Source organism: Cyanistes caeruleus, chromosome 31, assembly GCF_971803275.1.
Source record: "Cyanistes caeruleus chromosome 31, bCyaCae1.hap1.1, whole genome shotgun sequence".
In the NCBI taxonomy this organism is placed as follows: domain Eukaryota; kingdom Metazoa; phylum Chordata; class Aves; order Passeriformes; family Paridae; genus Cyanistes; species Cyanistes caeruleus.
The window spans coordinates 3,210,521-3,235,570 of record NC_141731.1 but is presented as its reverse complement, the minus strand read 5'-3'; the positions used below and the strand labels follow the sequence as shown (position 1 = coordinate 3,235,570).

At 42.7% G+C, this 25,050-nt stretch overlaps 3 protein-coding genes across 3 annotated transcripts in view; all 3 read right to left on the bottom strand.

Annotated features, from left to right (window-relative positions):
- The window catches only part of LOC147648734 (uncharacterized), a 288,691-nt gene extending 279,153 nt beyond the window's left edge, over positions 1-9,538 (bottom strand). The window contains exon 1 of the mRNA XM_086866546.1: positions 9,412-9,538. The gene's annotated coding sequence lies outside the window, so the exon portion shown is untranslated. The remainder of the gene's footprint in view (positions 1-9,411) is intronic.
- Positions 1-25,050, bottom strand: part of LOC147648733 (uncharacterized) — a 394,698-nt gene that overhangs the window by 363,686 nt on the left and 5,962 nt on the right. The window lies entirely within an intron of this gene.
- LOC147648732 (uncharacterized) overlaps positions 5,970-25,050 on the bottom strand; it is a 38,716-nt gene continuing 19,635 nt past the window's right edge. The window contains exons 6-7 of the mRNA XM_086866491.1: positions 11,257-11,389; positions 5,970-6,074 (exon numbers count right to left, since the gene is read on the bottom strand). Of these exons, the coding sequence (XP_086722617.1) occupies positions 5,970-6,074; positions 11,257-11,389 (238 nt within the window). The remainder of the gene's footprint in view (positions 6,075-11,256; positions 11,390-25,050) is intronic.

Here is a 25,050-nt window from a genome sequence, read left to right as displayed (position 1 = left end):
GCTCCCCATGTCTCTCCCAGAACCCTTGCCCTGGCAGCCCTGGCCAAGCTGCCAGGGTGTCTTCCCATTCCTCAGTTTCCCCAGTTATCAGACCTCAGTTAAACATTTCCCAGGTTACAAGTCCCCAGTTTTTACCCTCAGACCCCCATGCCTCAGTTTCCCCCAGTCTCCAAGGCTCCTCCATATTCCCTGATTCCTCTTCTAACCCCCGTGCCTCAGTTTCCCCCAGTTTCCAATGCTCCCCTATATTCCCTGACCCCACTCCTAACCCTCAAAATGGCCTCCAAAGGGCACAAGATGGCGGGGACCGCATGGTCGGACCCCCCCCTTGTGCTCCTTCTTCCAAGAACCCCTTTCTTCCCTCAATGACCAACCCCTTCCTCCCTAGCCCCTCCCTTCCATCCTACCCTGACTCCTCCCACTTCCCCTTGGGTGGTTCCTCCTCCTCGGGGGCGTGTCTCCAAAGTGTGACCTCCCAAAACCCCACCCCTTCCGGCCGCTGCTCCTCCCTTCAGCCCTCCTCCTCAGTCGGTCCTCCAGCCCCGCCTCTTCCGGCTTCCGGTTCCCACGCCCCTCCTTCCGGTTCCCACACCCCTCCTCCCGGTTCCCACGCCCCTCCTCCCAGTTCCCACGCCCCTCCTCCTGGTTCCCACGTCCCTCCTCCCAGCTCCCACACTGTCCCATCCGGTTCCCACGCTTCGGGGACAGGAAGTGACAGGCCTGAAGACCAGAACCCGGAACAGGTAGTGATTTCCTTTGCCGCACCGGTCAGTTTTAGGGGAAGGGGAGGGAGGTACCGAGAATGGGAACCCTTCTCCTTCCAGACAAAGAGGGAGCTGTGCAAAGCCCAGAAAGAGTTCGGCAGGAGAAGTGAATACTTCAAGGGTTTATTAAAAGCCACTTTCTCCGCGAACAAGATGGTCCCCCACGACTTAAAAGAGTTGTTTGCCTGCCTCCTTTCCCCAGCTGATTATAGGCTGTGGAAACAGAGGTGGAAGAAGTCGTTAGAGGCCATCCTTCCTGAGCTGTTGCGCAGCGAGGAGTCCGCGGTTGACGCGGATGAAAACCCCCTCTCGATAGATCACTTGTGCTGTGAAGGGAATTGGGGGAAGCCGGAAGAACAGGCAAGGGTTTTACCACAGTCTGTCTTAGCTAAGATCACGGAGGCCGCAGAGAAGGTATTTAACATCCTGCTAGGGGGGGAACCCCTGACCAACTTCTCAAATATTAAACAGTTCCCCGATGAGCCATTTACCGTGTTTATTAACCGTTTACAGGAGCAAATAGAAAGACAAGTTGATAAACCTGAGCTACAAGAGCAGCTTGTCTTAGAAATGGCTAAGGCAAACTGTAATGACATCTGCAAACAGGTTATATTTAGTTTGCCCATGTATCCACCGCCAACCTTGGACGTCCTCATTGATGCATGTGAGAAGAAAGTTCCGTTAGTGGGGGCGTCCAGGGTACCACCACCACCACAGGCGGCCAGGAGAACACCAACAGTGGCAGTGACCCAACACCCGTCGGGCCAGTTCATCCTTCCACCAGCAAGAAATACTCAGTATTACCGATGTGGACAACTGGGTCACATGGCGAGGGACTGTCCCACCGCCCACCCACGCCAGGGGCTCGTGGGAAATGGATCTGCGGAGAGGGTACTGGAGGGAACAGCTAATAAAAAACAAAAAAACTGAGAGCGCGGCGCGAACCTGCCCCGCGCGATGCAAAAAATGGGGCAGGTATCGTGGAGGTGGGGGGAAAGAAACATCGGACGTGGCAAATTTACCGGACGCAACACCTTATCACCGTCAAAGACATCCTCTTCCGGTCCCAGCACTGGACGGTGGTAGCTGTGGACCCACTGGAGGAGAACCAGCCAGGGAATGGACGTGACTGTAAGTTCATCGCCATCGGGGACACTAGACACACACCCCCAGAGATTGAGATCTCCCCGATCACCTTCCCGGGTGGTCCGGAAGATCTCATCCTCTTAGCGCGCTGCATTCACCCACCATATTTTCTCCCAAAAGGGCAAATCATAGCTCAGTACATCCCTGTCCCAGAGGGAGTCCCGGTAGACGACCACGCACCAGGCGTCTACTGGGCAGAGGTGGTGGGTGAAAATAAACCCATCATCGACTGCAGCATCAAGCAGGGTGCGGAATCTGTCAACTTGAGGGGTCTGCTTGATACAGGGGCAGATGTGACAATCATCCCCCAAAGGAGATGGCCGTCACATTGGGAGTTGCAACCCGTGGCGGGGAAGGTTCAGGGTATAGGGGGTACTCAATTGGTGCAGGTATCTAAGAGCGTAGTACAAATTAAGAGACCGGATGGGCAATTGGCAAATTTACGCCCATTTGTTGCGGATTTTCAGGTTCCCTTGTGGGGGAGGGACCTTATGTCACAATGGGGGGTAAAGATTGAAATCCCGAAAACCCCTCGGGATTTTTAATAGCGGCCACTGTAGAGCGCCCCTTCCAGAAGCTCGATTGGACCACTGATGAAGCAATCTGGATTGATCAGTGGCTGCTTCGAAAAGACAAATTAAGGGCGCTCAACGAGCTCATGGAGGAGCAGTTGTATAAGGGTAACATAGTAGAAACTACCAGCCCTTGGAATTCCCCGGTGTTTGTTATCCGAAAGCCGGGGAAAGACAAGTGGCGACTCCTCCACAACCTTCGTGCCATCAACAAAATCATTGTTGACATGGGGCCCCTTCAACCAGGGATGCCTACCCCGACTATGCTCCCCCAAAATTGGAATCTGGCCATAATCGACATCAAGGACTGTTTCTTTCAAATTCCCCTACATCCTGACGACGCCCCACGGTTTGCCTTCTCGGTGCCAACCCTCAACCGAGAAGCCCCAATGAGGAGGTTCCACTGGCGGGTTTTGCCACAAGGCATGAAGAATTCACCCACCATCTGCCAGTGGTATGTCTCCTCGTTGCTGTCTCCTGTGCGCAAAGAGATGGGGGAGGTCATCATCCATCACTACATGGATGATGTCCTAGTGTGCGCCCCCCATGACGATCTACTTACCCAATCACTTGACCGAGTGGTTAAGGTTTTAACATCTGCAGGCTTTCAACTCCAGGAGGATAAAGTTCAATGGATGCCACCCTGGAAGTATCTGGGTCTGCGGATTGCTGAGAGGACTGTTGTGCCTCAAAAATTGGCAATAAACAGCAATCCGAAAACCTTAGCGGACCTTCACTCGCTGTGTGGGACCTTAAACTGGGTCAGGCCTTGGCTGGGCCTTTCCACGGAAGACCTAGCCCCCCTCTTCACACTTTTGAAGGGGGAGAAAGAGCTGAGTTCTCCCAGGACTCTGACCCCAGAGGCGAGGAAAGCCCTAGAGAAAGTGGAGGATGCGCTTGTCGAAAGGCAAGCACATCGGTACGAACCGACCCTGCCTTTTGAATTCATCATACTCGGGAGAATGCCACACCTCAGTGGGCTGATTTTTCAGTGGGACCAGGGCTCTAAGGATCCCCTCTTAATCATAGAGTGGGTTTTCTTGAGCCATCAAAGGTCCAAAAGTATCACCCGGCCACAGGAGCTGATGGCTCAGCTCATCGGGAGAGCTCGAGCTCGGCTTCGGGAGATGGCTGGATGTGATTTTGCATGCGTTCGAGTACCAGTCAGCTTGTCTCGGGACAAAGCGTCTCCAGATAGGCTGACAAAAGAAATGTTTAATCAACTACTTCGGGAGAATGAGACCCTCCAGATTGCTTTAGATAGTTTTGAAGGCCAAGTTTCGGTCCATGCCCCTGCCCACAAATTTTTCAATTCTAAATTTGAACCGATTCCAAAAGAAATGCGGAGCAGAAAGCCCCTCAAAGCTTTGACTGTGTTCACAGACGCATCCGGGGCATCTCACAAGTCTGTAGTGACTTGGCGAGATCCCGAAACTCAGCAGTGGGAAGCAGATATTCAATATGTGGAAGGGTCTCCACAAGTTGCTGAGTTGGATGCAGTCGTCAGAGCCTTTGAGAGGTTTCCTGAACCTTTCAATTTAATCACTGATTCGGCCTATGTTGCAGGGGTAGTTGCCAGAGCAGAGCACGCTGCTCTGAAGGAGGTCTCAAACCCGAAATTGTTTGAGTTGCTTTCTAAGCTAATACATGCTGTTTCCCACAGAAAGCAACCATTTTTTGTAATGCATGTAAGGTCACATACGGATCTCCCTGGCCCGGTAGCCGAGGGAAACCAGGTAGCTGATTCCCTCGCTGCCCCTGTTTCCATGGCTCAGCTCCCAGATCTGTTCCAACAAGCTAAGCTGAGCCATCAGATGTTCCATCAAAATGTGCCTGGTCTGGTCCGCCAATTCCACCTGCGGCGAGATCAGGCTAGAGCAATTGTGGCCACATGCTCGCACTGCCAATCCACCGCAATGCCCTCCTTGGGATCGGGGGTCAACCCTCGAGGTCTGGGGAGCTGCGAAGTGTGGCAGATGGATGTAACACACGTCCCTGAGTTTGGCAGGTTTCGGTTCGTACACCTTTCCATCGATACCTTCTCAGGTGCTGTCTTTGCTTCTGCCCACACAGGAGAGAAAGCCGAGCATGTCTGTAAGCACCTAATGCAGGCTTTTTCTGTACTGGGGGTCCCCAAAGAAATAAAAACAGACAATGGCCCAGCATACACCTCCAGGAAACTGGAGGAATTCCTGCAGGAGTGGGGAGTGGAACATAAGAGAGGCATCCCACACTCCCCCACCGGCCAAGCGATCGTTGAGGGAGCCCATCAGTCGCTCAAGCGTGTCCATTCTCATCAAAGGGAGACTGTGAAGGGCTGCACGCCACAAGAGCGGTTGTGCAAAGCCCTTTACACGCTAAACTTTCTCAATTGTTCCGAACAGGACCCTAACCCTCCAGTGGCCCGGCATTTCAAGACCAACAAGAACTACCAGTTGCAGCAGCGCCCTCCAGTGCTGGTCCGGGACCCTGAGACCCAGAAGATCTTGGGTCCTTTCGATCTGGTGACCTGGGGGCGGGGGTACGCTTGCATATCCTCGCCCCAGGGACTAAGGTGGATCCCACAAAGATGGGTGAAACCTTATGTCCCCAGACATCCAAGCAGGCCACCAGATAGGGTCGAGGATGTCAATGACGTCGTGTCCGGATGAGCCATCCCCCATCCCGAGGAGGAGGAGGAAACAACCCAAGCCCCTTTTTGTTATGTCAACCTACCTTTCTTTTCAGTTAAAGTTATGTTTTTTGTATGTTTTGTTTTCAGAAAGAGCCATTGGAAAGATGACCACCCCGATCGTTGCACCAACCACTGCACTCCTGATGATGCTGGTGACCCAGATCAACATGTGGATCGTGCCCCAACCCAAACAAAATGTTTGGGTCATGTTGGCAAAGTCCCTCCAACGGGATGAGCTATGCCTATCCACAGGAGCAGCAGGAAATCCGATGACCACTTGCCTGGTGGGGATCCCGTTAAAGCCTAATGAATACCCGGATTCCCTGTTGAGTTTGTTCAGCGAAGCTAATAAAGGGAGGCCAGCTCAGCGAGTGGCCCGCTCTGCACTCACCTACAAGATTAAGAGGCCTGTCCAGAACCCTCTCCTACTATGGAGAGACTGGCTGGTCTTCTTGGAAAGGGCAACCGCTGAGCCCCAAGAATTTGATTTGTTAAACTCCTCCCCCGCACCCTATTGTATCCATTTCCGTTACTACCCCTCAGATCCTACTCCTTATTCTAATTTAATGCAGGACAACAAACAGTTTCAAGCAGCCTTCTGGTGCAAGAACATCGCCCATGTTAAGATGCCCTCAACCCTCAGTTCCTACCCTCTTAAGTTGCCTAAGGGCATATTTTTAGTTTGTGGGGACCGAGCGTGGGCTGGCATCCCCTCTCGCCTTCTCGGAGGGCCGTGCACTTTAGGCCGGTTGTCTTTGTTTGCGCCCAATACATCTCAAATTGAAAATTGGGAACGAAAGAATAATTCGGTCATTAAGAAGCGCAGTCTCGAAGATCTTGACCCTGATTGCGACTCTGAAATTTTTCATTGGAATAAACCAAAACGGGTTGCTGTGTCAGTATTTCTGCCATGGTTGGCTGCGGCACAAGCCCTTGGAGAATTAGGCCAATTAGAGTGTTGGGTGGTCAAGCAAGCCAATTTAACGTCAACCGCGCTGAGCGACCTCCTCGAAGACGAGGAGATAACCAGGCGAGCAACGCTACAAAATCGCGCTGCTATTGATTTCCTACTGCTCCTCCATAATCATGATTGTAAAGAATTTGAGGGACTTTGCTGCATGAATCTGACCACCAGGAGCACAGACATCAAGAAAACCATCACAGAAATGAAGGGCATGATCCACCAAATACGCCAAGAGACTAATGACTGGTTTTTTCGGGATGGGGGGTCTCCGGATGGCTCTCATCCATTTTAAAGACTGCTTTATGGATTGTTTTCGTGTTTTCATCGTTTTAATAGCGTTTGCAGTTTTAAGAAGATGTTTAGTTCAATCAGTTTTACATCTTGTATCCCCCTCCCCTCAAGTCAATTTTGTTAGCGCTCCTTCTCCTCCCTCTTCACCTCCTCCTTCTCCCGTACCCCAAGACTGGTTTGTTGAACCCTCTGCACCTCCTGCCGATGCAACCTCCTCTTTCTAAAAAAGAAAGGGGGAGATGTTGCCGCCTGTTAGTTTACCTTCATTAAGTATGTTTGTTCACCTTCGTTGAGTTTAGAGTTGGTTTGCCCCAGTTACTCCCCACTATCCCGATATGGTTTGTTCCCAGTTGCCTGTCATTGTAAACCTCTCCCCTCTTTCCAGATTGTTCCCCATCCATCACTTTGGTCCTACCCCCAAGCCCTATCAGTCTATGTACACCACACCTTTTGTTCTGGTTCCTTCCCTGCTCATCACCCCTTACTCGATGCCCTATTGGTTGTATAGCTATCCTCCCTCCCCTAAGTCCCTACCATTGGATTTGAGTATTGTAACCCCTTCCCACAACACCTCCCCTGCTGCCATATTATTGGCTGTTGTATGAGCCGCCCACGGGCTTTAAAACCTGGCACACAGAGGTGCCCAGGGTCTCGGCTCGGACTTTCTCCTCGAGATCCCAGCCCTGTCCCTCATCGCCTTCTCCCTGCGCCTGCTGGAATAAACTTGTTCCTGGGAAATTGGAGGACTCCGAGCACTCTCTCTCCCTTTACTACACCTCGTGTCGCCCTGCATACTATAGAGCCCGAGCCCAAAGGAGCTCTAGAGGTTCCAGGTCGAGCCACACAGTGCTCACCTGGTTCCCCAGTCCTGCCGCTGACGCTTGGCACAAGCTAGCCGGGGCGTGAAGGGCCGAGCAGGCAGCGACACAGCAATCCTGAGATATTCAGAATTCATGCTTTTACGTCTGAGCCTGATTCCCAGCAGGCTGGGGCTGGGTGGAGCAGGGTATGCTGAGGGGACCATGACTCCAGTGCTGTTTGGGAATTCCTGTTCAACCCTGCCAGCCTGGCCTGAAGCTGCACACCCCAGTCTTCACATGCTGAAATGAATCAAAATTGTTTAGTCTGCTTGAGTAACCAGCATTCCTGGGGTCAAATAAAAATTCTCTGTGAAGCTGATGGAGCAGTTCAGCCCTAATTGAACAGCTTGCTACAGGTTTCCACAGCTCACTTTTTTGTGCAACATCAGCTTTTGAAAAGTCAGAAAGAGAAAAGAAATAAAAAGATAATAACTAGATGAATAAAAAATCAGCACACTGAAATAACACAATTTTATTCCTGAAAAGTTTATTAAGGATCTGCTGGAGCTTCAGCTGTTTTTCTAGTTAGTCCTACAGAGGATGTGTCCAGTCCTTAACTACGTTAATCTCCTGAAAGAGTGACACAGGGTTTTTCCTGTTTTTAGGACCTGGAAGACTTTGAGGTTTATAAATATATGGGGGAGTAATTGCAAGGCACTGTACTGTATTTATATTGGTCTTTTAATAAGTCATAAAATTACAGATGGACCATGATAGGAAAATAACTTGCTGCAGGAAAAATTCCTCAGGATACCTGGTTATTCCCAGTATCTACTGCTGTCATTTAGCAGGGGAAGACGGACAACAAGCCATGTCTGAATAACAACATGCTAATGTGCTCTCTTCCTGAGTCTGCTCTGAAAAGATCTGTGATTGATAAAGATGAAGGAATTTGAAGAGTTATTTTGGTTATTTCAGAGAAAGTTTAAAATGGAGAAAGGATTGGGGTGACTAAGAGGCTGTCATTAGCTATCACTTTCAGTGCTGTGTATTGTAGCAAAAATGCTAAATGTGCCCTTTTGGTGTTCTGCTGGTGTTTAGATTTTCTGAGTCCCTCAGCTGTGAGTTGGGTTTCCATGCTGGTGGAACTGTCCTGCCTGTTGCTTGCTGGGTGCACTGGAACAAAGAGCTGAGCAGTTTATGAGAATTACCAGAAACGAGTTTGTGTGGCTCAGAGTGAAAGAGAGGAAATTCATGTTTAATGTAGAAAATCTTCCCTGTGAGGGTGGTGAGGTCCTGGCACAGGTTGCCCAGAGAAGCATAGTAAATAAAGTTTCAGAATCCTTCATTTCTGCCCCATTCTTTTTCCATAAGTTCCGGTTTGGTTTTCAGAGTGCCACCTTCTCAGCTGGTTGCCATTTGTGTCCTCCTATCTCTCCTGCCTTCCTTTGTCTGCTCTTTTTCCCTCCCAGTGTCCCTCTTTTCCTGTGGCAGTTCCCAGCCAAAGACCCTCTCCTGATTTTTGTTTTTCCCCAATCCAGGAGGTAAAGCAGCCCTGGATGAAGTTATGGAGGCTGGCAGTGGAATGTCATTGTAAGATCTTGCTCCACTTGGGTCTCTGCCCTTTGAGAACTTTGCCTTGAAGGGCAGGAACATCTTTTCCTTGCTGGAAGCTGGAATGCCAGCCCATTGCAGTGTGTGCCATGGACCCCAGAGGGCAATTCCCGAGGCTGCCAGGGTGCTGCTCCTGCTGTGCCTCCCAAGGGAGCTGGGCAGGGTCCAGCAGCTGGGTGGGCTCCCAGAGCAGACAGCAAAGGTTGCTTTGCTGCACATTCTCCAGCTGGAAGCGGAGGGAAGAAGGGAAGGGAGTCCTGACAGAATCCTGGAGTGTTCATGACTGGAAGGGACCCTACCCATGGTTCCACCCAGGGTTAGGATGCCATGAAGGAGAGGTGTCTCTGCCCCAGTGAAGGTGCAAATGAGACCATAGGAGGACAACAAGCAGATTTTATTGAACGTGGGTTTTATTGAGAAAGAAATGGGTGCCAGGGACATAGAAATAGGGAGGAGGTCTCAGAGGCAGAGAGTGCTCAGAAGACGATCAGGTGGAAGTAGGTGCTTTTTATAGTCCTTCCCTGCATTCTGGGATCCTAGATGTGTATTTTAATTTGATGATCTTCTTCTTCTTCTTCCTATTCACTATTTCTTCATCTAAATCGTCTTCTTCTTTCCCTTCTTCTTCTTCTTCTTCTTTCCCTTCTTAATTGCTACTACTATTTTTTCTTCTTCGTCTTACTCTTATTCTTCTTATTCCTAATTTTTATTCCTATTTACTACTACTATTTCTTCTTCATCCTATTCTTCTTATTCTAATTAATCTTATTCACTTGTTATGCTTACTGTAATTCCTATTCTTCTTATATTAATGACTATCTTCTTATTCCTATTCATCTTCTTATTCCTATTCCTATTCTTATTCCTAACTACTACTATTTCCTAAGCTCAACGTTGATTTTTTTGGAAGAATGGTACGAGTCAGAGTTCTGCAGTCACGTCAGTGGAGCAGCACCTCTGGTCTGTGCCCATTCTTCATGGATATAATCCCAAAGGACTGGCGTGGGATCCTTTCATGAGAGGAAATGTCCCGTGATGCCACCAGGGGAAGTTCAGACTCAATATCAGAAGCAGTTTTTCTCTGACAGAGGCGTGAGGCATTAGAAGAAGTTGCCCGGGGAGGTGGTGGAGTGGCTGTCTCTGGAGTGTCGAAGAGTTGTGGCCCTTGGGGATGTGGTTTTGCGGTGATGGCGGTGCTGCCAGGAGGCCAGTGGCACTGGGTGACTGTCGGGGTCTCTTCCCACCTTGATGACTCTGGGATTCACTGCTGAGCGCCCTGGCACCAATGTGCCCCATGGCTGCTGTTTGGGGTTGGCCACAGCGGTGACTCTGGGTGTTGGGGAGATGCCCCTGGCACAGTCCACAGTAGCCATGGCAGCTGAGGCTGCAGGGCCATGTCCAGGGCAAGGTGTGGCTCCCTGGGGCCCTGGGCCAGCTGCCATCTGTAAGCCTGGCAGCGGCGCTACTCCTGTGGCTGTGGTGCCCAGCAGGGCCAGCGGAACAGCGCCCACAGCGCCCGCCGTGCCCGCCTGAGGAAGCCGGGCCGTTTGCTGGAGGGAGACGGCTGCTGCCTGAGGGCCTCGGGGACCTCGAGGCTGTGCAGGGCAGGCCCCAGGCTCTGAGGCCCTGCCTCAGGCCCCTGCTGGGCCATGGAGGCTTGGCCGTGCAGGGAGGAAAGTGAGGCACGGAGTGACTCCGGTGCCTGGACCTCAAGCCAGGCCTCCCGAGGGACAGGCACTGGCAGCCCGTCTGCCGCAAGAGCTGCCAGGCTTTGGGCCCTGCTTTCTGCTTCACACAGCTCGAGGACGCTGACTTTGTCCAAGCTGTCCTCCTCCTGTGGCAGGGGGGTGATCCCAAAGCTGAGGATGCTCACATATTCATAGCTGTCCTGTGTGCTGCTGTTGTCTTCCTCGGTGGAATTGTCTAGGCTGCTGGAGTCCCCGTCCAGGAAGTCTCCATGGCCCAGTTCGCTGCACTCTTCCGAGTCGTACCAGTCCTGGCAGCTGCTGACCTCTTCCTGGGACAGCTCTGGCTCTGCTTGGCACTCCTGGGAAGACCCACTCTGGGTGTATTGTTCCCAGTCTTCATCATACTCAGCTGGGGTCCCCTCCTCACTCCCTTCCTCTGCTAGGAGTGACCTCCCCTCAGCGACAGCCTGCTGCTCACTGGGGCTCTGGGCTCCCGGCAGGCTGGGGGAGCAGCAGGTGCTGTGAGGGGCAGGGCCTGAGCTCTGTACCCCTGCTGATGGCATCTCCTCACTGGGGGCAGGAGAATGTGTCTGGTTCTCCTGGCTGTTCGCACTTCCTTCCCCTTGCTGGGACAGCTTTAGGTCACTCACCTCCTTCTCCCCTTGGGGCAGCTCCTTGACTGTCACCCTTTGTTGCCACTGGTAGAGGTGTTGCTGTGCCACATCTCCCCAGGGCACTCTCACAGCCACCTTCCCCTGGTGCAACTCTTGGTGACTCCCTGCTCCGTAGAGGCGAGGCTCTTGGGCCCGAAGGTCTCCCCACTGGGAAGGCTCGTCATCCACGTCAGGGTTCTTCTCTTCCGTGATGACCAATCCTCTATCAGTGAACAAGAGAGATTGAGAGAAGTAACTGTATGTGTTAACTTTGTGAGGTGTTTTTTTGTTGTTTTTTTTCTGCAAGAGCATGTGGAGAATGTGAAGAAAGATAACAGCAGCAGAGAGCAGCAGCAGGGCGGGCAGTCCACCCCCGGCTCCCTCTCTAAGAAAGAGCACCAGGATAGTACCCAGTTTGTTAAAAAGTCATGGTTCATGGGTTTTTAAAAATGTTTTTATATACCCTTTTAGAGTTAATTTTGTGTTTTAAGTAATAATGAATTTATGCAGTTGCAGTTTTTTAGAGTTTTACTGGAGAAATTATTGTGTTTCTTTGAAAGTTTAAAAAGGCCCCTTTTCAAAAAAAAAAGGTGTTTAAGGTGAATATTAGCAGAAGTTACCTTGCAATAATTAGTTTTAAAACCTAAGGTTAAAATATGGTATGATTTACAGCTTCTAAGAAAACCTTACAATTAATGTTATCTACAAAAGAGATTTGTGGTTTAAAAAAAAAATAATTAGTTAAGAGAACTTTACTGTACAAGACAAAGTTAAGTTAAAGTATATATTACCCATTTGCTTGTTTTTCCCACAATTTTAATAAGGTAATTTCAATGTGAGTCCTTTTGTTATATAAAACACATATAACTGCATATATACCAATTTGGATTTTGGATTTTAGTTTAGGAATTAGACTTAATGTTTATGAAAAGTGCTACAAAAGCTGAATGGCAACTTGCCAAATCCTGTGTTGTTGTGGTTTTTCTCTAGAAAAACTGCACTTTAAAATCCTAACCAATTTAAGCAAGGCAAATTCCTGTTATGAATAAGTATTTTTAGTACCATTTGCAGTTATTGTGAGTTATTCTCAAAGCTAGATGACATAGTATTGTGATGGATTTGTTATGTTTTTATAATCTTTATAGTGAATCTATGTTACTGTTATATTGTGTTTAAAAGGTATATATCAAACCTTTAGTTGCCTCTTTGTAGTAACAGAATAAGATTAAGTTATGTTTTTATTTAATATAAATTAAGTGTTAATAGAATTAAGAATAGTCAAGTTTTATTATATTTAGGCTTGAATGTTTTTAAGTTAAGTTTTATAACTTAGATATTCTTTTAAGGTTAAGTTTGTTACTTCCTTTTGTCATAAATCATTATTGTTAGGTTTAAATATTGTTTAATTTAAATTCTTTATATTTTATTGGAGACACTTGTCTAAACTGCAAAGTATAGTTATTTTCCTAGAGAGATGAAGATAGCCACAACTGAAACAGCTGTGAGAGAACACTGATGAACACCTGCTTGTGGATAGAAGGGAATGCAGTCTGTGACACCCTTGACTTCATCAGGAGTTCTGTTGGTTGTTGCAATCTCTGCAGTTTTTGTTTGTTATAGCTTTCTTATTTTTCAGTGTTTCCAGAATTTTAAGAAGATGTACCATTGCTGAGGATCAGCTGCCATGGGAGAGGCTTCAGATTAAACCAACTGCTGCATGGTTTAATTGGTCTGGTACCTGAGGCTTCTGATCATTTGCTTTGTACAAATGCATTTTAACAGTTTGCTGTGCTGTAAGCATCTCCTAGCTGCTGCTATTGAGAACCTTGTTTTAGAAATGAGTTAAGAGGCATCTTTCCAGTTTAAAGCCAGGCCCTGGCCAAGCCTTGACTTTACCTGGATGGAATATTTGCCAGCAGATCCAGATGTTTTCTGTCCCAAATCAGTATTTGAGTCACTTTTTGACTCAGCAATTTGACCCTATTAATATGACAGCTGGATCAATTTTGAAGTGAGCTTGAAGAATCATTTCCAGAGGTGGTGATCCAATCCTTCACTGATGATTTTTTGTTTCTGTTTGCTTGCTAACTATGGGATGCTGGTGCAGTGTTTTAGTAATTAATAGTAGTTTTATATTACATATCTTATTAATAATGTTTATGATTTATTGATTTTTAACTGCTATAGGTTCTTACTGATTGTTTATGGTTTTGTGTTAATGTTGATGTTTATAACAGAAGTACATCTCATTTTATTTTTTTTTAAAAAAAAAACGGGGGAAATTGATGCTCTAAAAGCATTTGATTAGTGTAATTTATTAACTTCAAGGGGAGAAGTGTCTGTGTTTTGTTGGTAGGTTCAAAAAGGTCACCTGTCCCTCTGACCAGACTGTGTGCCTCTGAACACACGAGATCCAGTGAACAGAGAAGTCACCACACAGCCTTGGTACTCCAGACATGGATCAGAAGTGGAGCTGTCAGGACACAGTTGTGTCTGAACACTATACAGACAGTTTACCAACAGAAATTTTATGTTGTTATTATGATGTTGTGTCTCTACCAATTTTTCAGTTATCCTTTGTTTTAAGATTTAGAAGGATGTGAAGAACAACCTGAACATCAAAGCCCTCAGTCACCGATCAGCTGCCAGCTGACATCAAGGGAGCAGTGAACGTTCCAAGACTGAATCTTGTTAAATCATAGTCTGTTTGTGAAGGAAATTCTGTAGAAGGTCTAAGAAAAGTGTAGAGACTCCATCTAACTGTATATAAAGCAAATTGTAGTTGTGTGTTTACCCTTTCAGCAAATTGCTTCCACACTTAGACTACATATATACCAGAGCACCTGTGTTAAAAGTAGTTAGATAATAGTTTAAGATAAAGAGTTTAGCCTGTGTAGTAATTGTTATATTAGTATAAAGTATAAGCATTTCCCCCTTCAAGAGGTAGTGTAAGCATCTTTGAAAGTTCATTTAACGTTAAAGTTTAGCTGTGAGTTTGCAAGTATGGTGTCATTTACATGGAACAGACTGCTTATGGTAATTGTGTTGTGTATAGTCCCGACCAACTGTCTGCTAACTAACATCCAAAAGCTACAGAACATATGGGTCACTCTGGCACACTGAACTGGCCAAAGGTCAATGTGTTTGAGCCTAGCCACACCTGGAGATCCTTTTCACACCTGTCTCATAGGAGTCCCTGAATAGGATCCTCCAGCATTTAAAGGTTTAATTAGTAATGAGACTCGACTGAATGGGTTGGCAATGTTGCAAGAGTGCAATTGCACTGTTGGCTTCACATTAAGACAACTTGAAGCCTGCAGGCAAGCAAAAATTACCAAAGTTCTCAATGTTACTATGCAGCCCTCAGAAGAATTAGATTTGTTAGGTTCCACCAATACCTCAGGTGGATGGATAATGTTTGAACCCCCAACAGAAGCCATTCTAACAAAGTAATGCAGCACTGGGCTGCAGACAACCCTATAGCTGATCTCGTTACTACACAGAGTAAAGCCTTTATTAGTGGTGCAATCTCACAGAACAATTACCAAAGCGATTAATTAGTTCCATATTCCTAATCTGTGGAGATAGAGCATGGAATGAGATTCCTGCTAATCCACATAGAAAACCCTGTTATTTTGGGAAACTTACTTTGTTTCCATCCAAGCTTACACCAATTGCTGAATGTAGTTGATAAAATAAAAAACATCAGTCAGTCAAAGTGAAGCCTGAATGAATTAAAGCTTAGCAACTCTAAAAAGGCTCGCTTGTTAGACTAAGAAAGAATTGAATTTAACATCCACAATGTTAAGTGAGCTTCAGCCGATGTGAGTAGTGTACGTCATGCAGTATTACAAAATCGAGCCGCAATTGACTTTTTGCTCTTAGCACAAGGACATGGTTGTGAGGAGTTTGAAGGCATGTGCTGTCTGAATCTTACTGATCATTCAGCTTCCATCCATGAGCAACTACAACAGCTACAGGATGGGTTACATGCCCTGAAAGAAGATAGTGACCCCACTGGAAGTTGGTTCTCCAGCTGGGGCATCACCGGATGGTTGAGGTCTCTTGTGCTAGAAGGGGGACGGACTTTATTTATAATGTTAATGGGGATGAAAGTCTAAGTTGTGTGTTATCTTGTCTTCATAAGAGTATAGAATGAGTCACATCCAAAGCCTGGTTTGTGCAAAAAGAGAAAGGGGGAATGGTTGCTATATTTTATATATTAGTAAAGGCCTGTCTGCACAAACCAGTCTTTGAAATAAGTCGTGATATTAAAGGCTAAAGTCCTTGAAACCTTCCTGCAGAAGAGAGAGTAAAGCAAAACAATATCTTTGTGTGTAGGAGAAAAAATGTAAACCTGTGTGTGTTAGACAATAGTAACTTGCTCTGCCCGCGGGCCCTGTAGAACCCTATAAAAGGTGTGCTAAAGATAGAAATAAACGGCATTCACATTTACTTCTGTGAAGAGCGGTGAGTTGCTGGCGGTCCTCCAATAAAGTTCTACAAATGAAACATAACAAATGTCATTGGGGTGCAGAGGCATTGGTGAAATTGATGAAACAAAAATTAATCTCGGTACGGATGCTAACAATGGCAAAATCAGTAATGTCAAAATGTGAAATCTGCTTAAAAAACAACTCAGTGGCTAGACACAGACATAGCTAGGGAAGATTAGGGTAGGAACAGAATCAGGGTGACACTTGGCAAGAAGCCTCTAGTAGAGTGAAATTTGGGTGGACCCTAGAGTCTTTACTTGGCCCTATAGCAAACTATCAGAATAAAGAAATGTTGTACAAACTTACAGGTCCGGCAGATAAATTAGCAAGAGTGACCAGAGAAAGATTTAAAGAACTAAACGTACAATTACAATTTACTACTCCTGAAAGAGCATGGAGTGTGTGAGTTTTTTAAAGGGATGGATTGATCATTGCTGCATCCACACCGCAAATGTAATTGCACATGTAGAATATGACATCAATCAATTGCAACAAATAGAGCACGAAGCATAGGAAGAGCAAAAGGATTTGTCTCCAAGGTGGTTAGGCAAAATCTTCAAAGGTTTAGGGTGGAATGTGAGTTCATGGATTAAATCTATCATTGAGAGTGTGATCATCTTACTAACTGTATTCTTAGCAATTTGGTTAGTTGACAGCATCTTCAAGGGAGAAATACAGAAGAAAATGTCCTGGAACCAGAAAATAATAAAGGCACTGATGTGAGATCCTTACCCACCATCTTCTGGTTCTCCAGTTCGTGACAACATCCAGGACAATGCTTACATCAATAAAGGATTCGAAGAACATCAAGTATAAACTCAGAAACAAAGGATTGTATCAAGTGAAAACATTTGCACTTCTAGTGAAATAAAAATGCTTTCAAAGGGGGGAATAATAGTAAAAGGTCTTAAAATCTTAGAAAATTCAGGGACTTAGAAATAAAGTTAGGTTTGGCAAGCCTGGGAAAAGTAGGCTCTGGGAAATGTCAGGCCTTGTCCTTGCTAAAGATCAGGTGAAACTGCACCTGTGTTAGCAGTATATAATAAATGATACAATTGTTAGATGTGATTAGATATTATTATTGTTTAAAGAACATGAGGAACAATGTTAGGGGTCTGAGGGGGATCATGAGAAATCCATGCTTGGGTAACATCAATGTATACAATAGAATGATGTAAGTTTAATAATTAATATATAAGTTATATAACGATAGAGTAGAAAAACATGTTCAACTCAAAACCAAGTCGGGTCAGATTTGGGTATGTGTACCCCTGACACCCAGATCTCTTAATAAAGCACCTGCATATAATCATTCGTGATTGTGCTCCTGAACGCTAACAATTTCATCAGATTTTACTGGAATTTTGTGAGAAATTTGTGGAATTTTGTGTGATATTATGTAAAATTTTGTGAGATATTGAGGAGATTTAGGGAATTTTGTGGGAAATTTTCTGGAATTTTGAGAATTTTTCTAGAATTTTGTGGGATTCTGAGAAGACTTGAAGAGTTTTTTGGTATTTTTCTGGAATTTTGTGGAACACTGTGGAGATTTTGTGGATGTTTCTGGAATTTGGTAGGGTTTTGTGAAGATTTAGGGAATTTTGTGGGATTTTTCTGGAATTTGGTGGGATTTTTCTTGAATTTTGTGGGGCTTTTCAACAATTTTGTGATTTTTTTTTTTCTGGAATTCTGTGTAAATAGGAGGAGATTCTGTGGGATGTTTCTGGAAATTGGTATGGTTTTGATAAGATTGAGAGGTTTTTTTATTTTTCTGCAATTTTATGGGATTTTTCTGGAATTTTTTAGAAATTTATGAAGATACTTTGGGATGTTTCTGGAAATGTGTAGGGTTTTAAGAAGTTTTAGGAAATTTTGTGGGTGCTTTCTGCCATTTTGTGGGATTTTAAGGAGACTTGAAATATTTTGTGGGAGGTTTATAGAATTATTGGGATTTTTATGGAATGTTGTGGGGTTTTTGTGGAATTTTGTGGGATTTTGAGGAGACGAGGAATTTTGAGGGATTTTTCTTAGGCTTTGTGGAAATTGGAGCAGATTTTTTAGGATGTTTCTGGAATTCGGTAGGGTTTTGAGAGGTTTCAGGGATTTTTGTCGGATTTTTCTGGAATTTCATGTGATTTTTCTGAGCTTTTGTGGGATTTTGATAAAATTTAAATACTTTTGTGGGATTTTTTTGGAATTTTGTGGGATTTTTTTTGAATGTTGTAAAATTTTGTGGGATTTTGAGAAGTCTTGAAGAATTTTTGGGGGATTTTTCTGGAATATTGTGGGATTGTTCCTTAAATTTTGTGTGATGCTTCTGGAGTTTCGTGGGGGTTTTATGGAATTTTGAGGGATATTGAGGAGACATGAAGAATTTTCAGGCATCTTTCTTAGATTTTGTGGGAATTTGTGGAGATTTTGTGGGATGTTTCAAAAATTTGATTCAGTTTTGAGAAGATTTAAGGACTTATTTTATTTTTTTCTGCAATTTTGAGGGATTTATATGCTATTTTTTGGGATTTTTTTTTAATTTTGTGGGATTTTTCTGGAATGTTGTGGGATAATGAAGAGACTTGAAGAATTTTGAGGGATATTTCTGGAATTTTGTTGAAAGTGGAAGAGATCTGTGTGGATGTTTCTGGAATTTTGAGGAAATATTTTGGAATGTTGTGGAAATTTGAAGAGATTTTTTTTATGTTTCTGGAATTTGGTGGCATTTTGAAGAATTTTGTGGCACTTTTGTGGAATTTTTGTAGAATTTTGTGGGATTTTGAGAAGACTTGAACAATTTTGTGGGATTTTTCTTAGATTGTGTGGAAATTTGTGGAGATTTTGTGGGATATTTCCAGAATTTGGAGGGGGTATTGTAGAATTTTGAGGGATATTGAGGAAACATGTAGAATTCCACGGGATTTTTCTTAGATTTTGTGGAACTTTGTGGAGATTTTGTGGGATGTTTCATAAATTTGGTAGGGTTATGAGAAGATTTAAGGATTTTTTGGGGTTTTTGCTGCAATTTTGTAGGATTTTTCTGGAATTTTGTGATATATTGAGGAAACTTGATGAATTTTGAGGGATATTTCTAATATTTTCTGGAAATTAGTGGAGATTTTGTGAGATGTTTCTGGAATTTGGTGAAGGGAGAAAATTTAGGTAATTTTCTGGTATTTTTTTCAAATGTTGTCAAACTTCTCTTAAATTTTGTGGAATTTTCTCAAACTTTGAGGAATTTTTGTAGAATTTTGTGGAAATTGTGGAGATTTTGTGGGATGTTTCTGGAATTCAGTAAAGTTTTGAGAAGATTTAGGGAATTTTGTGGTATTTTTTTCTTTAATGTTGTGTGATTTTTTTTAAAATTTTGTGGGATATTGAAGAGATTTTTGTGGAAGATTCTTGAATTTTGTGAGATTTTTTTCGAATTTTGAAACATTTTGAAGACTCATGAAAAGTTTTTTTAGGCATTTTTCTTAGATTGTGTGGAAATTTGTGGAGAATTTTGTGGGATATATCTGGAATTTCGTGAGCCTGTGAGAAGATTTAAGGAATTTCTTGCTTTTTTTCTAGAATTTTGTGGGATATTTCAAGAATTTTTGGGATTTTTTTTTTGAATGTTTTGGGGTATTGTGGATCATTGTGGGATATTGAGGGGACTTGAAGAATTTTGAGGGATTTTTCTAAGGTTTTGTGGAAATTTGTAAAGATTATGTGGGATGATTCTGGAATGTCGTAAGGTTTTCAGAAGATTTAGGAAATTTTGGGGGTGTTTTCTGCCATTTTTTGGGATTTTTCTGGAATTTTGAGGGATGTTTCTGGAATTTTGTGATGTTTTGGTGTAATTTGGGTGATTTTGAGGAGACTTGAGGAATTTTGATGGCCTTTTTCTTAGATTTTGTGGAAATTAGTGGAGATTTTGTAGGGTGTTTTTGGAATTTGGTAGGCTTATGAGAAGATTAAGGTAATTTCATGGGTTTTTTCTGGAATTTTGTGGACTATTTCTGGAATTTTGTGTTATTTTGAGGAGACTTGAAGAATTTTGAGGGGTTTTTCTTAGATTGTGTGGAAATTTGTGGAGATTTTGTGGGATATTTCTGGAATTTGGTGGGCTTATGAGAAGATTCAGGAACTTTTCCGGAATTTTGAGGGAATGTATCTGGAATTTGGTGGGATTTTTTTTGAATGTTGTGGAATTGTATGGAATTTTGTGGGATTTTGAGGAGACTTGAAGGATTTTGTGGGGTGTTTCTAGAAGTGTTAGTATTTTTTTGGAATGTTTTGTGGTTTCTGTGGAATTTTGTGGGATATTGAGGAGACTTGAAGAATTTTTAAGGATTTTTCTTAGGTTTAGTTGAAATTTGTAAAGATTATGAGGGACGTTTCTAGAATTTAGTGGGGTTTTGAGAAGATTTAGGAACTTTTGTGGGTGTTTTCTGCCATTTTTTGGAATTTTTCTGGAATTTGGTGGGATGTTTCTGGAATTTTGTGGGTTTTTTTGTAATTTGGGTGATTTTGTAGAGACTTGAAGAATTTTGAGTACATTTTTCTTAGATTTTGTGGAAATTAGTGGAGATTTTGTGGGGATATTTCAAGAATTTGGTAGGGTTTTCTGAAGTTTTATGGAATTTTGTGGGATTTTTTTGGAAAGTTGTGGTAATTTTCTGGAATTTTGTGGGATTTTAAGCAGCCTTGATGAATTGTGTGGGATTTTTCTTAGATTGCATGGAAATGTGTGGAGATTTTTGTGGGATATTTCTGGAATGTGGTAAGCTTATGAGAAGATTTTGGGAATTTTGTGGATTTTTTTCAGAAATTTTGTGTAATGTTTATGGAATTTTGTGGGATTTTGAGGAGACTTGAAGAATTCTGAAAGGTTTTTCTTAGATTGCGTGGAAATTTGTGGAGATTTTATGGGATATTTCTGGAATTTGGTGGGCTTATAAGAAGATCTGGGGAATTTTGTGGATTTTTTCAGTAATTTTGTGAGGTATTTCTGGATTTTGATGGGATTTCTTTAGAATGTTATGGAATGGTCTGGAATTTTGTGGGATTTTGAGGAGACTTGAAGGATTTTGTTGGATGTTTCTAGAATTTTTTGGATTTTTTTGGAATGTTTGGGGTTTCTGTGGAATTTTGTAGGATATAGAGGAGCCCTGAAGAATTATGTGGGATTTTTGTTAGAATGTGTGGAAACTTGTGGAGATTTTTTGGGGGATATTTCTGGAATTTGGTAGGGTTTTGAGAAGATTTAGGTAATTTTGTGGTTTTTTTCTGGAATTTTGTGGAATGTTTCTGAAATTTTGTGAGATTTTGAGGAAGGAGACTTGAAGAATTTTGAGGGGTTTTTCTTAGATTGCGTGGAAACTTGTGGAGATTTTGTGGGATATTTCTGGAATTTGGTAGGCTTATGAGAAGATTTTGGGAATTTTGTGGATTTTTTCTGGAATTTTTTGAGGTGTTTCTGGAATTTGGTGGGATTTCTTTGGAATGTTGTGGAATTGTCTGGAATTTTGTGGGATTCTGAGGAGACTTGAAGAACTTTGAGTACATTTTTCTTAGATTGTGTGGAAATTAGTGGAGATTTTGTGGGATGTTTCTGGAATTTGGTAGGGTTATGAGAAGATTTTTGGAATTTGTGGGATTTTTTTGGAATGTTGTGGTAATTGTCTGCAATTTTGTGGGACTTTGAGGAGACCTGAGAGATTTTGTGGGTTGTTTCTACAATTGTTAGGATTTTTTCTGACTGTTGTGGGGTTTTTGAGGAATTTTGTAGGATACTGAGGAGCCTTGAATAATTTTGTGGGATTTTTCTTAGGCTTTGTGGAAATTTGTGAAGATTATGTGGGATATTTCAGGAATTTGGTAGGGTTTTGAGAAGATTTAGGGAATGTTGTGGGTTTTTTCTGGAATTTTGTGGAATGTTTCTGGAATTTTGTGGGATTTTGAGGAGACTTGAAGAATTTTGAGGGGTTTTTCTTAGATTGTGTGGAAACTTGTGGAGATTTTTGTGGGATGTTTCTGGAGTTTTGGAAGCTTATGAGAAGATTTTGGGAATTTCGTGGGGTTTTTTTTGGAATTTTGTTCAATGTTTCTGGAATTTTGTGGGATTTTGAGGAGACTTGGAGAATTTTGTGGGATTTTTCTTAGATTTTGTGGATATTTGTGGAGATTTTTGTGGAGATTTTCTGGAATTTGGTAGGGTTTTCAGAAGATTTAGGGAATTTTGTTGGATTTTTTTGGAATGTTGTGGCAGTTTTCTTGGATTGTGTGTGATTTTGAGGAGCCTTGAAATGTTGTGTGGGATTTTTTTTAGATTGTGTGGAAACTTGTGGAGATTTTGTGGGATATTTCTGGAATTTGGTGGTCTTATGAGAAGATATTGGGGGTTTTGTGGATTTTTTTCTGGAATTTTGTGGGATGTTTCTGGAATTTGGTGGGATTTCTTTGGAATGTTTTGGAATTGTCTGGAATTATGTGGGATTCTGAGGAGACTTGAAGAATTTTGAGGGGTTTTTCTTAGATTGTGTGGAAACTTGTGGAGATTTTTGTGGGATGTTTCTGGAGTTTTGTAAGCTTATGAGAAGATTTTGGGAATTTCGTGGGTTTTTTTCTGGAATTTTGTTCAATGTTTCTGGAATTTTGTGGGATTTTGAGGAGACTTGGAGAATTGAGTGGGATTTTTCTTAGATTGCGTGGAAACTTGTGGAGATTTTGTCGGTTATTTCTGGAATTTGGTAGGCTTATGAGAAGATTTTGGGAATTTTGTGGGTTTTTTTCAGGAATTTTGTGTAATGTTTCTGGAATTTTGTGGGATTTTGAGGAGCCTTGAAGAATTGTGTGGGATTTTTCTTAGATTGTGTGGAAATTTGTGGAGATTTTTGTGGAGATTTTCTGGAATTTTGTGGGATGTTTCTGGAATTTGGTGGGATTTCTTTGGAATGTTTTGGAATTGTCTGGAATTTTGTAAGATTCTGAGGAGCCTTGAAGAATTGTGTGGGCCTTTTTGTTAGATTGCGTGGAAATTAGTGGAGATTTTTTAGGGTGTTTCTAGAATTTGGTGGGGTTTTGAGAAGATTTAGGGAATTTTGTGGTTTTTTTCTGGAATTTTGTGGAATGTTTCTGGAATTTTGTGGGATTTTGAGGAGACTTGAAGAATTGTGTGGGATTTTTCTTAGATTACGTGGAAACTTGTGGAGATTTTGTGGGATATTTCTGGAATTTGGTAGGCCTATGAGAAGATTTTGGGAATTTTGTGGATTTTTTCTGGAATTTTTGAGGTGTTTCTGGAATTTGGTGGGATTTCTTTGGAATGTTGTGGAATTGTCTGGAATTCTGTGGGATTCTGAGGAGACCTGAAGAATTTTGAGTACATTTTTCTTAGATTTTGTGTAAATTAGTGGAGATTTTGTGTAATGTTTTCTGGAATTTGGTAGGGTTATGAGAAGATTTTTGGAATTTGGTGGGATTTTTTTGAAATGCTGTCGTAATTTTCTGGAATTCTGTGGGATACTGAGGAGACCTGAGAGATTTTGTGGGCTGTTTCTAGAATTGTTAGGATTTTTTTGGAATGTTGTGGCAGTTTTCTTGGATTTTGTGGGATTTTGAGGAGCCTTGAAGAATTGTGTGGGATTTTTGTTAGAATGTGTGGAAATTTGTGGAGATTTTTGTGGAGATTTTCTGGAATGTGGTAAGCTTATGAGAAGATTTTGGGAATTTTGTGGGTTTTTTCAGGAATTTTGTGTAATGTTTATGGAATTTTGTGGGATTTTGAGGAGTCTTGAAGAATTTTGAGGGGGTTTTCTTAGATTGCGTGGAAATTTGTGGAGATTTTATGGGATATTTCTGGAATTTGGTGGGCTTATAAGAAGATCTGGGGAATTTTGTGGCTTTTTTTAAGGAATTTTGTGAGGTATTTCTGGATTTCGGAGGGATTTCTTTGGAATGTTTTGGAATTGTCTGGAATTTTGTGGGATTTTGAGGAGACTTGAAGGAATGTGTGGGATGTTTCTGGAATTTTTTGGATTTTTTTGGAATGTTGTGGGGTTTCTGTGGAATTTTGTGGGATATTGAGGAGCCTTGAAGAATTTAGAGGGATCTTTCTTAGGTTTAGTGGAAATTTGTAAAGATTATGATGGATGTTTCTGGAATTTGGTAGGGTTTTGAGAAGATTTAGGTAATTTTGTGGTTTTTTTCTGGAATTTTGTGGAATGTTCCTGGAATTTGGTGGGATTTTGAGGAGACTTGAAGAATTGTGTGGGATTTTTCTTAGATTGCGTGGAAACTTGTGGAGATTTTGTGGGATATTTCTGGAATTTGGTAGGCTTATGAGAAGATGTTGGCAATTTTGTGGATTTTTTCTGGAATTTTTTGAGGTGTTTCTGGAATTTGGTGGGATTTCTTTGGAATGTTGTGGAATTGTCTGGAATTTTGTGGGATTCTGAGGAGACTTGAAGAATTTTGAGTACATTTTTCTTAGATTGTGTGGAAATTAGTGGAGATTTTGTGGGATGTTTCTGGAATTTGGTAGGGTTATGAGAAGATTTTTGGAATTTGTGGGATTTTTTTGGAATGTTGTGGTAATTGTCTGCAATTTTGTGGGATTTTGAGGAGACTTGAGAGATTTTGTGGGTTGTTTCGAGAATTGTTAGAAATTTTTTTGAATGTTGTGGGGTTTTTGAGGTATTTTGTAGGATATTGAGGAGCCTTGAATAATTTTGTGGGATTTTTCTTAGGCTTTGTGGAAATTTGTGAAGATTTTGTGGGATATTTCTGAAATTTGGTAAGGTTTGGAGAAGATTTAGGGAATTTTGTGGTTTTTTCTGGAATTTTGTGGAATGTTTCTGGAATTTTGTGGGATTTTGAGGAGACTTGAAGAATTTTGAGGGGTTTTTCTTAGATTGTGTGGAAACTTCTGGAGATTTTTGTGGGATGTTTCTGGAGTTTTGGAAGCTCATGAGAAGATTTTGGGAATTTCGTGGGTTTTTTTCTGGAATTTTGTTCAGTGTTTCTGGAATTTTGTGGGATTTTGAGGAGACTTGGAGAATTGTGTGGGATTTTTCTTAGATTGCGTGGAAACTTGTGGAGATTTTGTGGGTTATTTCTGGAATTTGGTAGGCTTATGAGAAGATTTTGGGAATTTTGTGGGTTTTTTTCAGGAATTTTGTGTAATGTTTATAGAATTTGGTGGGATTTTGAGGAGACTTGAAGAATTCTGAAAGGTTTTTCTTTGCGTGGAAACTTGTGGAGATTTTTTGGGATATTTCTGGAATTTGGTAGGCTTATGAGAAGGTCTGGGTAATTTTGCTTATTTTTTCTGGAATTTTGTGAGATGATTCTGCAATTTGGTGGGATTTCTTTGGAATGTTGAGGAATTGTCTGGAATTTTGTGGGATTT